Here is a 13,872-nt window from a genome sequence, read left to right on the forward strand (position 1 = left end):
CGTCTCTATGAAGCCATTACCTGAAATGTTTGAATTATGTTTTTTTTATTTTGGCTTGGCGGTGCTATAACTACATTATGCCACTGAAAAGATTTAATTTAAACTGAATTGAATTAACTGAGTATTTCAAAATATTTTCAGTCACATTACTAATCTCTCTCCCTCTGTCTTTCTCCCCCCACTTCTTTCTCTCTCTCTGTCTTCCTCTCTCTATATCTCTCTACTCTCTGCCCTCTCTCTCTCCCTCCTTCTTTCTCTCTCTCTCCTCCCCCTCTCCCTCCCTCTTTCTCTCTCTCTCTCTCTCTCCCTCTCTCCCTCCCCCCCCCCCCCCTCTCTCTCTCTCTCTCTCTCTCTCTCTCTCTCTCTCTCTCTCTCTCTCTCTCTATATATATATATATATATATATATATATATATATATATATATATATCTCAGGTAAGGCATTGACCTTCCTCCTTCTGCAGCCTCCAAGCCCCAAACTTCCCGCCCACAGTACCATCCGTCGCACAGCCATCGATCTGATTGGCCGAGGCTTCACCGTGTGGGAGCCATATATGGACGTGTCAGCAGTGCTGATGGGTCTGCTGGAACTGTGTGCAGATGCTGAAAAACAGCTGGCCAAGTTAGTACACACACAAACATCTTACCCAGTTAGAACACAATCTCACACACACACACACACACACACACACACACACACACACAGCCGGTGCATGTACACACACACAAACAAACCTGACCGAGTGAATAAACACACGCTGTAATTCAAGATGAAACATCTTCAGTTCTCACTCATTCAAAATTCCTTCTAATCCTGTGAGATCACTGCAGGTTCTCCTGCTACAGATCAGCTCCACACGGCTGCTGCTGAATCTGTTCACACAGATCAGTGTTCAGGCTGGCCTGTGTTTCCTGGCGTTCATCCTCCACGGTGGGGCCATAATGCTGACTCCACGCTTGCCTGCAGGGGAAAGTTCTGGCAGAGACGTTCAGTGGCCAGGAAAGAGTTTTGGCCTCACGCAGCGGCATTAAAACTCTGCTCAGCAGTAATTATGTAGTTATGTAGTATTACCAACGTACGACGTGCACGCTGACGTGCAATTACACTGGGCTGGGCACTTCTCCAAGTTTGAGAGGCTGTCACGTCTCAGCCATTTAACTTTCACCTTTGAGGGAGAAAAATCTTCAGAAATCTCTCTTGAGTTTTCAGCTGTTGTGTTAGGAAGTAAATGTCTGTTTTGGGTTCGGTTTCTCTGCCCATCTGACAGCCTTGATCTCTGGTGTCTGCTGGTCTCTAGCCACACGGTCTCTCCCTCTCCAGTACTCTGTACTTCATCAAGGTTATTCTCCGTGTTTGATCACTCACTGTGGTCAGGTAGTCTGCCTCTGGGTCTTTTTAGGGCCTGATCGTTTGACTCATTCTGATAAGGTTGGTAAGTTTGTGTTAGTGTGGTGTTAGCTGGTCCTGAACCTCTGTTCCTAAGTGAGGTGTTGGTGTATGTTAGTGGGGTGTTAGTGAGATGTTAGGGAGGTGTTAGTGAGGTGCTAGCTCAAAAGAACCTTTGCTAAACACTTTATAGTGGCAGTTTTAATGTCTCTGGATGGTAATTTTCCTCTTCTGTATCTGTTTAATGATGGATGTTGGTTTCATTCTGTTTTACATGCATTAGTTGTGTTTCTGTGAACTTTTGGAATATGTTTACAAAACTCTGCTTGCATGGACTCAGCCTATTTGCCAAATGATTGATGTGATAGTGGGGCCCACACCTCCCTGTTCTGTGGGCCAGTAGGTTTAGTAGTTTATCTGTCAGATCTGGATCCTACAGCAGGTGTTTTGTTTGCGGTGTTCTGGCCGTGTTTCCAGGTGTTTTGTTTGCGTGTTCTGGCCGTGTTTGCAGGTGTTTTGTTTGCGGTGTTCTGGCCGTGTTTCCAGGTGTTTTGTTTGCCGTGTTCTGGCCGTGTTTCCAGGTGTTTTGTTTGCGTGTTCTGGCCGTGTTTCCAGGTGTTTTGTTTGCGGTGTTCTGGCCGTGTTTCCAGGTGTTTTGTTTGCTGTGTTCTGGCTGTGTTTCCAGGTGTTTTGTTTGCGGTGTTCTGGCCGTGTTTCCAGGTGTTTTGTTTGCGGTGTTCTGGCCATGTTTCCAGGTGTTTTGTTTGGGTGTTCTGGTCGTGTTTCCAGGTGTTTTGTTTGCGGTGTTCTGGCCGTGTTTCCAGGTGTTTTGTTTGCGGTGTTCTGGCCATGTTTCCAGGTGTTTTGTTTGCGGTGTTCTGGCCGTGTTTCCAGGTGTTTTGTTTGGGTGTTCTGGTCGTGTTTCCAGGTGTTTTGTTTGCGGTGTTCTGGCTGTGTTTCCAGGTGTTTTGTTTGCGGTGTTCTGGTCGTGTTTCCAGGTGTTTTGTTTGCGGTGTTCTGGTCGTGTTTCCAGGTGTTTTGTTTGCGTGTTCTGGCCGTGTTTCCAGGTGTTTTGTTTGCGTGTTCTGGCCGTGTTTCCAGGTGTTTTGTTTGCGGTGTTCTGGCCGTGTTTCCAGGTGTTTTGTTTGCCGTGTTCTGGCTGTGTTTCCTGGTGTTTTGATTGCGGTGTTCTGGCCGTGTTTCCAGGTGTTTTGTTTGCGGTGTTCTGGTCGTGTTTCCAGGTGTTTTGTTTGCGTGTTCTGGTCGTGTTTCCAGGTGTTTTGTTTGCGTGTTCTGGTCGTGTTTCCAGGTGTTTTGTTTGCGTGTTCTGGCCGTGTTTCCAGGTGTTTTGTTTGCGGTGTTCTGGCCGTGTTTCCAGGTGTTTTGTTTGCGTGTTCTGGTCGTGTTTCCAGGTGTTTTGTTTGCGGTGTTCTGGCCGTGTTTCCAGGTGATTTGTTTGGGTGTTCTGGTCGTGTTTCCAGGTGTTTTGTTTGCGTGTTCTGGCCGTGTTTCCAGGTGTTTTGTTTGCGTGTTCTGGCCGTGTTTCCAGGTGTTTTGTTTGCGTGTTCTGGCCGTGTTTCCAGGTGTTTTGTTTGCGGTGTTCTGGCCGTGTTTCCAGGTGTTTTGTTTGCGTGTTCTGGCCGTGTTTCCAGGTGTTTTGTTTGCGTGTTCTGGCCGTGTTTCCAGGTGTTTTGTTTGCGTGTTCTGGCCGTGTTTCCAGGTGTTTTGTTTGCGGTGTTCTGGCCGTGTTTCCAGGTGTTTTGTTTGCCGTGTTCTGGCTGTGTTTCCTGGTGTTTTGATTGCGGTGTTCTGGCCGTGTTTCCAGGTGTTTTGTTTGCGGTGTTCTGGTCGTGTTTCCAGGTGTTTTGTTTGCGTGTTCTGGTCGTGTTTCCAGGTGTTTTGTTTGCGGTGTTCTGGCTGTGTTTCCAGGTGTTTTGTTTGCGGTGTTCTGGTCGTGTTTCCAGGTGTTTTGTTTGCGGTGTTCTGGTCGTGTTTCCAGGTGTTTTGTTTGCGTGTTCTGGCCGTGTTTCCAGGTGTTTTGTTTGCGTGTTCTGGCCGTGTTTCCAGGTGTTTTGTTTGCGGTGTTCTGGCCGTGTTTCCAGGTGTTTTGTTTGCCGTGTTCTGGCTGTGTTTCCTGGTGTTTTGATTGCGGTGTTCTGGCCGTGTTTCCAGGTGTTTTGTTTGCGGTGTTCTGGTCGTGTTTCCAGGTGTTTTGTTTGCGTGTTCTGGTCGTGTTTCCAGGTGTTTTGTTTGCGTGTTCTGGTCGTGTTTCCAGGTGTTTTGTTTGCGTGTTCTGGCCGTGTTTCCAGGTGTTTTGTTTGCGGTGTTCTGGCCGTGTTTCCAGGTGTTTTGTTTGCGTGTTCTGGTCGTGTTTCCAGGTGTTTTGTTTGCGGTGTTCTGGCCGTGTTTCCAGGTGTTTTGTTTGGGTGTTCTGGTCGTGTTTCCAGGTGTTTTGTTTGCGTGTTCTGGCCGTGTTTCCAGGTGTTTTGTTTGCGTGTTCTGGCCGTGTTTCCAGGTGTTTTGTTTGCGTGTTCTGGCCGTGTTTCCAGGTGTTTTGTTTGCGGTGTTCTGGCCGTGTTTCCAGGTGTTTTGTTTGCGTGTTCTGGCCGTGTTTCCAGGTGTTTTGTTTGCGGTGTTCTGGCCGTGTTTCCAGGTGTTTTGTTTGCGGTGTTCTGGTCGTGTTTCCAGGTGTTTTGTTTGCGTGTTCTGGCCGTGTTTCCAGGTGTTTTGTTTGCGGTGTTCTGGCTGTGTTTCCAGGTGTCTGGGTCGGACTTCCATTTGTGCAGTTTTGGTTTTGCAGGGTTCTTCTGAATTGTGGTGGGTTGAACAAGCGATACAGTCATTGTGTTATTGGTCAGTTTCTTTGTCACTCCTCATTTCCACCGCTCACTGGCAATTTTAGGCCAATCAATAGCCACCATTCAAAGTCAAATACAAAGTACAGCTGGAAGACACATTAGCGGGGAATTTATTGGAACTGGACTGTCTGGTTTTGGCTTGTTGAAAAGGTGCTGCCCTAGTGTGTGTGGCAGGGCAAATCCGTCCCGCAGGTCCCGGTCCTGCTGTAGGCCCTGTTCAGTGGCAGGGCAGAGGTCATCGGTGCCACTTAGTTTATGTAAATGCTGAACACAGTTGGACCTAAAAAGCAGCCCTGCAGCACTCCTACGGAACAGAGTGAAGACATCAGTTCACTTATTTCCCCCTACACCACCTTCAAGACGTTTGAAGAATCAAAGTCTCTCTCCCTCCCTTCGACCTCTCTCCCCTGAACAGTTCTCCCAAAACGTCTTGTTTCTCCGAGGCCCGGACGTGCTCGGGAGGAGGCCTTAATGGGATTGGGGAGGCATTAATATGATGTAATGATGTCTGCGTTGCTGTATGGCAGGACCTTTAGGAAGGGGAAGGTAGACCCATATGTTTGGAGGTTAACCTTCGCCGGGCAGCCCCACAAACGAGGTTAGCGTGAGGAAGAGAGGCAGCGTGAGGGATCACCCCAGCCTGCGCTGACGTCGTTAAGATGAAACCCTATCCGAGCAAATTTATTATGAATACAAATACGTCTGCCTTTTTTCGAGGGGGCGCGTGCTAATAAGGTTAGCGCAAAATGGCGTTCATTTTTCAGGCTGGGTCTGGTGACGTGGAGGGGAGGGACCTACACTTAGCACGCTTAAAATATCAGCAGCACGCAGGTATAGAGAGACAGACAGGAAGATTGGACGAGGCAGTGAGAGTGAGACAGGCGGGGGCGGGGCTTCTAGTGCCTTTCTTGCCTCGTTACCTCTTGACCTTGTGTGTTTTCCTTTTACTTTCTCTCCCTTCACTCTCTTGGTTTTTTTATCCCTCTCTCTTTGTCCCTTTCTCTCTCTCTCTCACTCTCTCCTAGTGTGTTGCATATACTATACTCTAAGGTATATACTGATGTTAATAGTATGGGTTTGGCAGGTTAGTACACAACATATTGACATACTACCCTGTTTCTTGCTAACAGGAAGTCATGAAGTGTTGTTATGCCATCATGCAGCCTAAAATGGTTGCACCTGGTATTCTGACATTTACAAACACGGAAAAGTTTTGTTCAATTGTGTTGCCATCACCTAACTACACTGATAATGAGCTTGCTTACAAAGGCCAAACACTAGGTGGCTACATCAGCTACAATGCATCCAACTTACATCTTACTAAAATAGCAACTATTTATTTCATCCATCCATCCATCCATCCACCCACCTCTGCTTGTCCGAGGCTAGTTATTAACTCTAAATGTTTAGTCTGGTAATGTAGTTAGTAGTCTAGTGGTGTGGTGTAGTTAGTAGCCTAGGTCATAGTCTGGTAGTGTAGTAGTGCAGTTAGTAGTGTAGTAGTGTAATCTAGGTCATAGTGTAGTAGTGTAGTGTAGTTAGTAGTCTAGGTTGTAGTCTAGTAGTGTAGTATTGCAGTTAGTAGTGTAGTAGTGTAATCTAGGTCATAGTGTAGTGTAGTTAGTAGTCTAGGTTGTAGTCTAGTAGTGTAGTATTACACTTAGTAGTGTAGTAGTGTAATCTAGGTCATAGTGTAGTAGTGTAGTTAGTGGTGTAGTGTAGTTAGTAGCCTAGGTCATAGTCTGGTAGTGTAGTAGTGCAGATAGTAGTGTAGTATTGCAGTTAGTAGTGTAGTAGTGTAATCTAAGTCATAGTGTAGTAGTGTAGTTAGTAGTCTAGTCTATTGAGTCCTCTGTCTTGGTTCAAGTGCAGTGACATCTTTCATTGCTTGACCCCCACTCTAAAATGGTCAACTCTCTCTGGGTTATTTACGAGGGCAAAATTCACTTAGCAACCAGGGGAGATGTGGTCACCATGTGTGTGTGCGTGCGCTGTGCATGTGTGTGTGTCTGTGTGTGCGTGTGTGTGCTCTGCTTGTGTGTGTGTGTGTGTGTTTGCGCTGTGTGTGTGTATATGTGTGGGTGTGTGCGTGTCTGTGTGTGCGTGTGTGTGTGTGTGCATGTGTGTGTGCATGTGTGTGTGCTCTGCTTGTGTGTGCTCTGCTTGTGTGTGCTCTGCTTGTGTGCGCTGTGTGTGTGTGTGCGCTGTGTGTGTGCGCTGTGTGTGTGTGTGTGTGTGTGTGTGTGCTTGCGCTGTGTGTGTAAGTGTGTGTATATGTGTGTGTGCACGTGCGTGTGTGTGTGTGTGGATGCTCTTTACTGCAGACCTGTCTGTCTGAGCTTCTCTAGCACTTTAGTGTCATTGTTCTGGACTCAGATATTGATCTAAGAATCTTTTGTATTAGGTGAATATATCTCTAGCACACATTATACGTCTAAAATTAGTCAGTCTGTCCGTGTGGGTGGGTGGGTGGGTGGGTGGGTGTGTGTGTGTGTGTGTGTGTGTGTGTGTGTGTGTGTGTGTGTGTATGTGTGTGGGTGGGTGTGTGTGGATGTGTGTGTGTGTATATATGTGTGTGTGGGTGGGTGGGTGTGGATGTGTGTGTGTGAATGTGTGTGTGTGTGTGTGTGTGTGTGTGTGTGTGGGTGGGTGTGTGTGGATGTGTGTGTGTTTGTGGATGTGTGTGTGTGTGTATGTGTGGGTGTGGGTGTGGGTGGGTGTGGATGTGTGTGTGTGTATGTGTGTGTGTGTGTATATGTGTGTGTGGGTGTGGGTGGGTGTGGATGTGTGTGTGTATGTGTGGGTGTGGGTGGGTGGGTGTGGATGTGTGTGTGTGTGTGTGTGTGTGTGTGTATATGTGTGTGTGTGGGTGGGTGTGGATGTGTGTGTGTATGTGTGTGTGTCAGTGTAACATAATTGAGTAGTGTTCTACACACTTATAGGAGCAGATGTTGAGGTTTGGTGGATGTGGTGGTGTGAACGTCCATCACAGGTGTGTCTTCTGCAGCGGGAGGAGGAGAAGGTGGAGAATGAGCTGCCTGTTTTGAGACTCTAGGGTTGGGGTTGGAGTTTAGGGTTAGTGTTAGGGGTTAGGGTTAAGGGTTAGTGTTAGGTTTAGGGGTTAGGGTTAGGGATCAGATATGTCATTCAGTGGTGTTAGGGTTAGGGTTGGTGCTCTGCGTGTGTTATGTTTGCGTTTGCTATATGCAGTACAACAGAGCTTTATGGCAATCGCTCTTCCAATCAAAGCCATTGATCAGGTATTGGCAGAGGAGGAGACACTGGGGAGCTGTGAGACAGTGGACCTGGTATTTTCACTGTGTCTCCCAGGGAGACTGGGACTCCAGTGTGTTCAGATGTTCTTGAAAATCCTTTTTCATTAAGTAGATTCTCTCTATAAAAATCATGCAACTACATTTATCTGTTTGTGCTTTGTGTCTTTCTTATTGTGGTTCTGAGTGTATGAGCATGCGGGTGTGTGCGTGTGTGAAAGATCATTTGCTCTTATTTTAGCGGCTGTGCTTGCAGACACAGTGTGTGCTTGCTTGTGTGTTGTATGCTCCAGACTGTTCTCTCTCTCTACCCCCCCACTGTAATTACTCATTGTGCTGTGTCATGTTTACTGAAGCGCTCTCATTAGCTCAGCTCCTGTCCCCACACTCGAGTGTAGGTGGCACTGTGGTAAATGTTATCATCTCTCTCTCTCTCTTTCTTTTACTTTCTCTCCCTCTCTCTCTCCCCCCACCCTCTCTCTCTCTCACCCTCTCTCTCTTCCTCTTTCTCTCTCTCTCTTTCCCTCTCTCTCGCTCTCTCTTTGTCTCTCTCTGTCTCTCTCTCTCCCTCCCTCCCCAGTACGTGCTGTGGGGAAGACCTCTGGTTGGTCAGTCAGTGGGGTGTATACCTGTCTGTTTTGTTGTTGTCTAAGACCAGTGCCATCTCAATATATGTATGTGACACTCAAACATATCAACACTCAGACACACGTGAACCTGAATACATGTCCACTCTTAAAATGACTCTCTACCATGGTTTATTTATTTACTGAAAATGAGGTTTGACATTTTAATGAAAATTACGTGCTTCTGTTGTCCACGTGTGACCTATAGACTGTAGAGGCACGTGTCTGCTCACATGTCCAGTCTTCTGTTATCTAGGATCATTGAACTGCACACAGGCTTTAAGGAGGAGCGTGGCCTATGTCATAGGAATGTGATGAAGTAAAAAAATATGATGATTATTTACATATACGATTATTTACATATATTTCACACTACTGATGTGAAGCTGGGATTTATTCTGCGTAAACGGAACAGTTCGGTGTCCCTGCAAACATGCCGTAGCACAAATGAATGCTCTGCCCAAGTTGAATGGACAACGGACCTGTCAGTCACTAGTAATGATGTGTGGTTTTGTCCAATCAGAGAGAGGGACACTGAGTTATAAGTAGCGTCAGAGGATTTAAATCACACACACACACACACACACACACACACACAATTTCCAAACTGCCTTTATTCATGAACAGTACAAATCGGTCTACTAACCAAACATTAGCAGTGTTCACAGATATCTGCGCCCTTTCTACAACCTGTAAGTACAGCCCAGTGGGCAAACTAAAGCAAAGCCTTTAATAAATAGTAAATAAATAATAACTATAGATTTCAGGCACCGGTGGACTTTGAAACCATCCTTGCATTCTACATTATGCTAAATTTTTATGATTTCTGCCTCTTTCCTTTGAAAATAAATCATTAGCAACAGTCCATGTCTGTGTTGTGAGGGGATTCAAGTTGTGTTTAGAGCTTCTGATAAACAAATATGCCTGTTCTTGGCCCCCGAATATGTGTATAAATCCTGAATAAATGTGAAATATTTATTGTTTCTGATCAATGAGAGTAGAGCCACGAGCTCAGGAGAGTTCAAAACAAACCAACCAAAAATCCCCCACAATCCTGTACTGTTCTCCTCGAGCTCCCGCCCCGTTTATGAGGAAGAGGAGGAGGTTGGTAGACGTGCCAGATCTGGCGAGGTCTGGCCGCCAGCCCGTGCCGTTCAGGAGAGGTTATTGACTCACTGGGCAGGTGGAGTGTGAGGGAAGGAGACGGGTGTGGAAGTGCAGCACCTGAGAAGATTTCACAAGAATCCTCCTCTGGTAACGAGATGTGGGAACTCTTTCTCACGCTGAAGCAGTCCCTCAGTGTAGACATGTGCACACACACACGCACGCGCCTGGATCAGACACGCACACACACAGTCACACACATACACGCTTTCTTGGATAAGTGTAATTTCTTTTGTATGTGGACATATGGTGTACAAATAACTGTGGAGACATGAATGTGTAACGTATTGTGTGTAAACAGTTGCCAATAGTTATTACAGGTATCATCAATGAGGTGTTTGATTTTTTTATGAATTACCAAATCAATTACTGGTTTAGTGTTTGTTTGTTTTTGTTTTGATTTTTTTTTTAAAGAAGAAATATTTATTCATTCCTTCCCCTAAATGACTACAAGTATTGTGTACCTCACAGAGTTTGTTCAAAGAAAACACCTGCCCTGTGTACGTAGAGTTGGATTAATTTCCTGGCTTTGTCAGGCTGTGGAAATGGCGTATCCACTAGGAACAACCTATCTGTACCTGACAGACTGCTGGAGCTATTGATTTCTAATTTCAGTCAATGCAGGTGTGCGTGTGTGTGTGTATATCGGGTAGTGTGTGTTCATGGCGGTAGTGGGTTGTGTGTGTCTGTCTGTGTGTGTGTGTGTGTGTGTGTGTGTGTGTGTGTGTGTGTGTGTGTGTGCGTGCGCGCGCATGCTCCTTGGGCATCAAACACCTTATCTCAGAAGATTAAATAAATAGGCTGAAGGGGATGGACATGTTCACGTGGTTTAGGTGAATGTCCTCCTGCAGAGGTCTTCTCTAACTATCTCCCTTGAAGCTTACTGCCATCTTTTAAAGAAAAATAAGACACATTTCTTTAAAGTAAATTATGGAAATTATTGATTTACATATTTTTAATTGCCTAGATTAATATCACTTCTCAATCTTTCTAGGCTTATTTCTGGATATATTTGTACCTTCCATTCCATTTTGTACCTTGTTTTTTTCCATTATTTATAATTGTTTAAACATTCTCGTGTTACTTAAAAATTTTAGATTACATTTGTGATGAATCTGTGCAAGACTGACACATCTAAATAGACTGCTGACTGGAGGAATTGATTTAATATTCAATTATCTTTATAGCTAATAAGCAGTCCACAGTAACCCAGAGTATTGTTATTTACTAGTGAGGTTTTTATATTTAAAAAACATATTTCAGAGGAGACAGTACTAAAACGTTCAATAAAAAATTAGATATTTGAGAGTGATCAGAGTGAGCAGATGGTGGTGATGATTATGGGGGTGTGGTGATTATGTAACCCTAACACAGCCAATACAGTACTGTAGCTTTACACACTTAACACAGCCAATACAGTACTGTAGCTTTACACACTTAATACAGCCAATACGGTACTGTAGCTTTACACACTTAACACAGCCAATATAGTACTGTAGCTTTACACACTTCACAGCCAATATAGTACTGTAGCTTTACACACTTCACAGCCAATACAGTACTGTAGCTTTACACACTTAACACAGCCAATACAGTACTGTAGCTTTACACACTTAACACAGCCAATACAGTACTGTAGCTTTACACACTTAACACAGCCAATACAGTACTGTAGCTTTACACACTTAACACAGCCAATACAGTACTGTAGCTTTACACACTTAACACAGCCAATACAGTACTGTAGCAGTACACACTTAACACAGCCAATACAGTACTGTAGCTTTACACACTTAACACAGCCAATACAGTACTGTAGCTTTACACACTTAACAGCCAATACAGTACTGTAGCTTTACACACTTAACACAGCCAATACAGTACTGTAGCTTTACACACTTAACACAGCCAATACAGTACTGTAGCTTTATACACTTAACACAGCCAATATAGTACTGTAGCTTTACACACTTCACAGCCAATACAGTACTGTAGCTTTACACACTTCACAGCCAATACAGTACTGTAGCTTTACACACTTAACACAGCCAATACAGTACTGTAGCTTTACACACTTAACACAGCCAATACAGTACTGTAGCTTTATACACTTAACACAGCCAATATAGTACTGTAGCTTTACACACTTCACAGCCAATACAGTACTGTAGCTTTACACACTTAACACAGCCAATATAGTACTGTAGCTTTACACACTTCACAGCCAATACAGTACTGTAGCTTTACACACAACCCCCTGCGCTCAATGATAACTGCAAGAACACACACAAATACAATCAAAAACACCAAAACAAAAACATCAACAGTGACATAAGTGACCTCAGTTTTGGAGTTAACATAGGCCTATTTGCTTTGGTTGTCTCAGGTTAGTCTCTGTACCAGCTGACAGAGGGGACTGGGTCTAGGGGTCAGTAGGTTAGTCTCAGGACCAGCTGACAGAGGGGACTGGGTCTAGGGGTCAGTAGGTTAGTCTCGGTACCAGCTGACAGAGGGGACTGGGTCTAGGGGTCAGTAGGTTAGTCTCAGGACCAGCTGACAGAGGGGACTGGGTCTAGGGGTCAGTAGGTTAGTCTCAGTACCAGCTGTCAGAGGGGACTGGGTCTAGGGGTCAGTAGGTTAGTCTCGGTACCAGCTGTCAAAGGGGACTGGGTCTAGGGGTCAGTAGGTTAGTCTCAGGACCAGCTGACAGAGGGGACTGGGTCTAGGGGTCAGTAGGTTAGTCTCAGTACCAGCTCTCAGAGGGGACTGGGTCTAGGGGTCAGTAGGTTAGTCTCGGTACCAGCTGTCAGAGGGGACTGGGTCTAGGGGTCAGTAGGTTAGTCTCGGTACCAGCTGACAGAGGGGACTGGGTCTAGGGGTCAGTAGGTTAGTCTCGGTACCAGCTGTCAGAGGGGACTGGGTCTAGGGGTCAGTAGGTTAGTCTCGGTACCAGCTGACAGAGGGGACTGGGTCTAGGGGTCAGTAGGTTAGTCTCGGTACCAGCTGTCAGAGGGGACTGGGTCTAGGGGTGATCTCTTGGGTTTGAAATGCTTGGCCTAAGTCCAACCTGAATGTATTCGCTGATGTTTTTTTTGTTTGTTTATTAATTAATTTATGTATATTTGCAGAATTCGGCATGTAGAGAGACTGTGGGATACTTCTCCCACCGAGTGTAGTCGTGGTTACTGAGAGAACGCCATACCTCACTATCATACACTGGCAATCAGGGTCAAATTTTGTTCCACATTTTAATTGGTGTCTATTTTGTAGTTTTTTCTTTATCTTTCTCCACACGCGTGCACACACACACACACACACACACACACACACACACACACACATATGTGCTGGTGGAATTGCGTGAGCATCGCTGCTCCATTATTGCTTGTGCTCTGGTGTGTTTGGGACACATCCCCAGTGATGCTTCGTGTTACCACGCCGACCAAAATGCTCTCAGCCTCAGGTTATTGCCTCTTCTGTCCGTACGTGGCCCGAGAGTGTTTGAGTGAGCTCTTATGAATTGTGTATGAAAGACTCCGGTTGAGATCCTCTAAGCTGTGGTAATGAGCTGTGGTAATGAGCTGTGGTTATGAGTGGTAATGAGCTGTGGTAATGAGTGGTAATGAGCTGTGGTAATGAGTGGTAATGAGCTGTGGTAATGAGTGGTAATAAGCTGTGGTAATGAGCTGTGGTGATGAGTGGTAATGAGCTGTGGTGATGAGCTGTGGTGATGAGTGGTAATGAGCTGTGGTAATGAGTGGTAATGAGCTGTGGTGATGAGTGGTAATGAGCTGTGGTGATGAGTGGTAATGAGCTGTGGTGATGAGTGGTAATGAGCTGTGGTAATAAGTGGTAATGAGCTGTGGTAATAAGTGGTAATGAGCTGTGGTAATAAGTGGTAATGAGCTGTGGTAATGAATGGTAATGAGCTGTGGTGGAGTGGTAATAAGTGGTAATGAGCTGTGGTAATGAATGGTAATGAGCTGTGGTGGAGTGGTAATAAGTGGTAATGAGCTGTGGTAATAAGTGGTAATGAGCTGTGGTAATAAGCTGTGGTGATGAGTGGTAATGAGCTGTGGTAATGAGCTGTGGTAATGAGCTGTGGTAATGAGCTGTGGTGATGAGTGGTAATGAGCTGTGGTAATGAGCTGTGGTAATAAGCTGTGGTAATAAGCTGTGGTAATAAGCTGTGGTAATAAACTGTGGTAATGAGTGGTAATAAGTGGTAATAAGTGGTAATGAGCTGTGGTGATGAGCAGTGGTAATGAGCAGTGGTAATGAGCTATGGTAATAAGTGGTAATGAGCTGTGGTAATAAGTGGTAATGAACTGTGGTAATAAGTGGTAATGAGCTGTGGTAATAAGTGGTAATGAGCTGTGGTAATGAGCAGTGGTAATAAGCTGTGGTAATGAGTGGTAATGAGCTGTGGTAATGAGCTGTGGTAATGAGCTGTGGTGATGAGTGGTAATGAGCAGTGGTAATGAGCTGTGGTAATGAGTGGTAATAAGCTGTGGTGATGAGTGGTAATAAGCTGTGGTAATGAGCAGTGGTAATGAGCTGTGGTG

At 45.3% G+C, this 13,872-nt stretch overlaps 1 protein-coding gene across 1 annotated transcript in view; it reads left to right on the forward strand.

Moving 5' to 3' along the window:
* Window positions 1-441: 441 nt before the first annotated feature.
* Window positions 442-13,872, forward strand: part of LOC143497180 (WD repeat-containing protein 7-like) — a gene marked incomplete at its 3' end in the record, with an annotated part of 24,938 nt that continues 11,507 nt past the window's right edge. Inside the window, exon 1 of the mRNA XM_076992992.1 lies at window positions 442-622. Within this exon, the coding sequence (XP_076849107.1) occupies window positions 555-622 (68 nt within the window). The remainder of the gene's footprint in view (window positions 623-13,872) is intronic.

The sequence above is a fragment of the Brachyhypopomus gauderio genome, unplaced genomic scaffold, assembly GCF_052324685.1.
Source record: "Brachyhypopomus gauderio isolate BG-103 unplaced genomic scaffold, BGAUD_0.2 sc102, whole genome shotgun sequence".
In the NCBI taxonomy this organism is placed as follows: domain Eukaryota; kingdom Metazoa; phylum Chordata; class Actinopteri; order Gymnotiformes; family Hypopomidae; genus Brachyhypopomus; species Brachyhypopomus gauderio.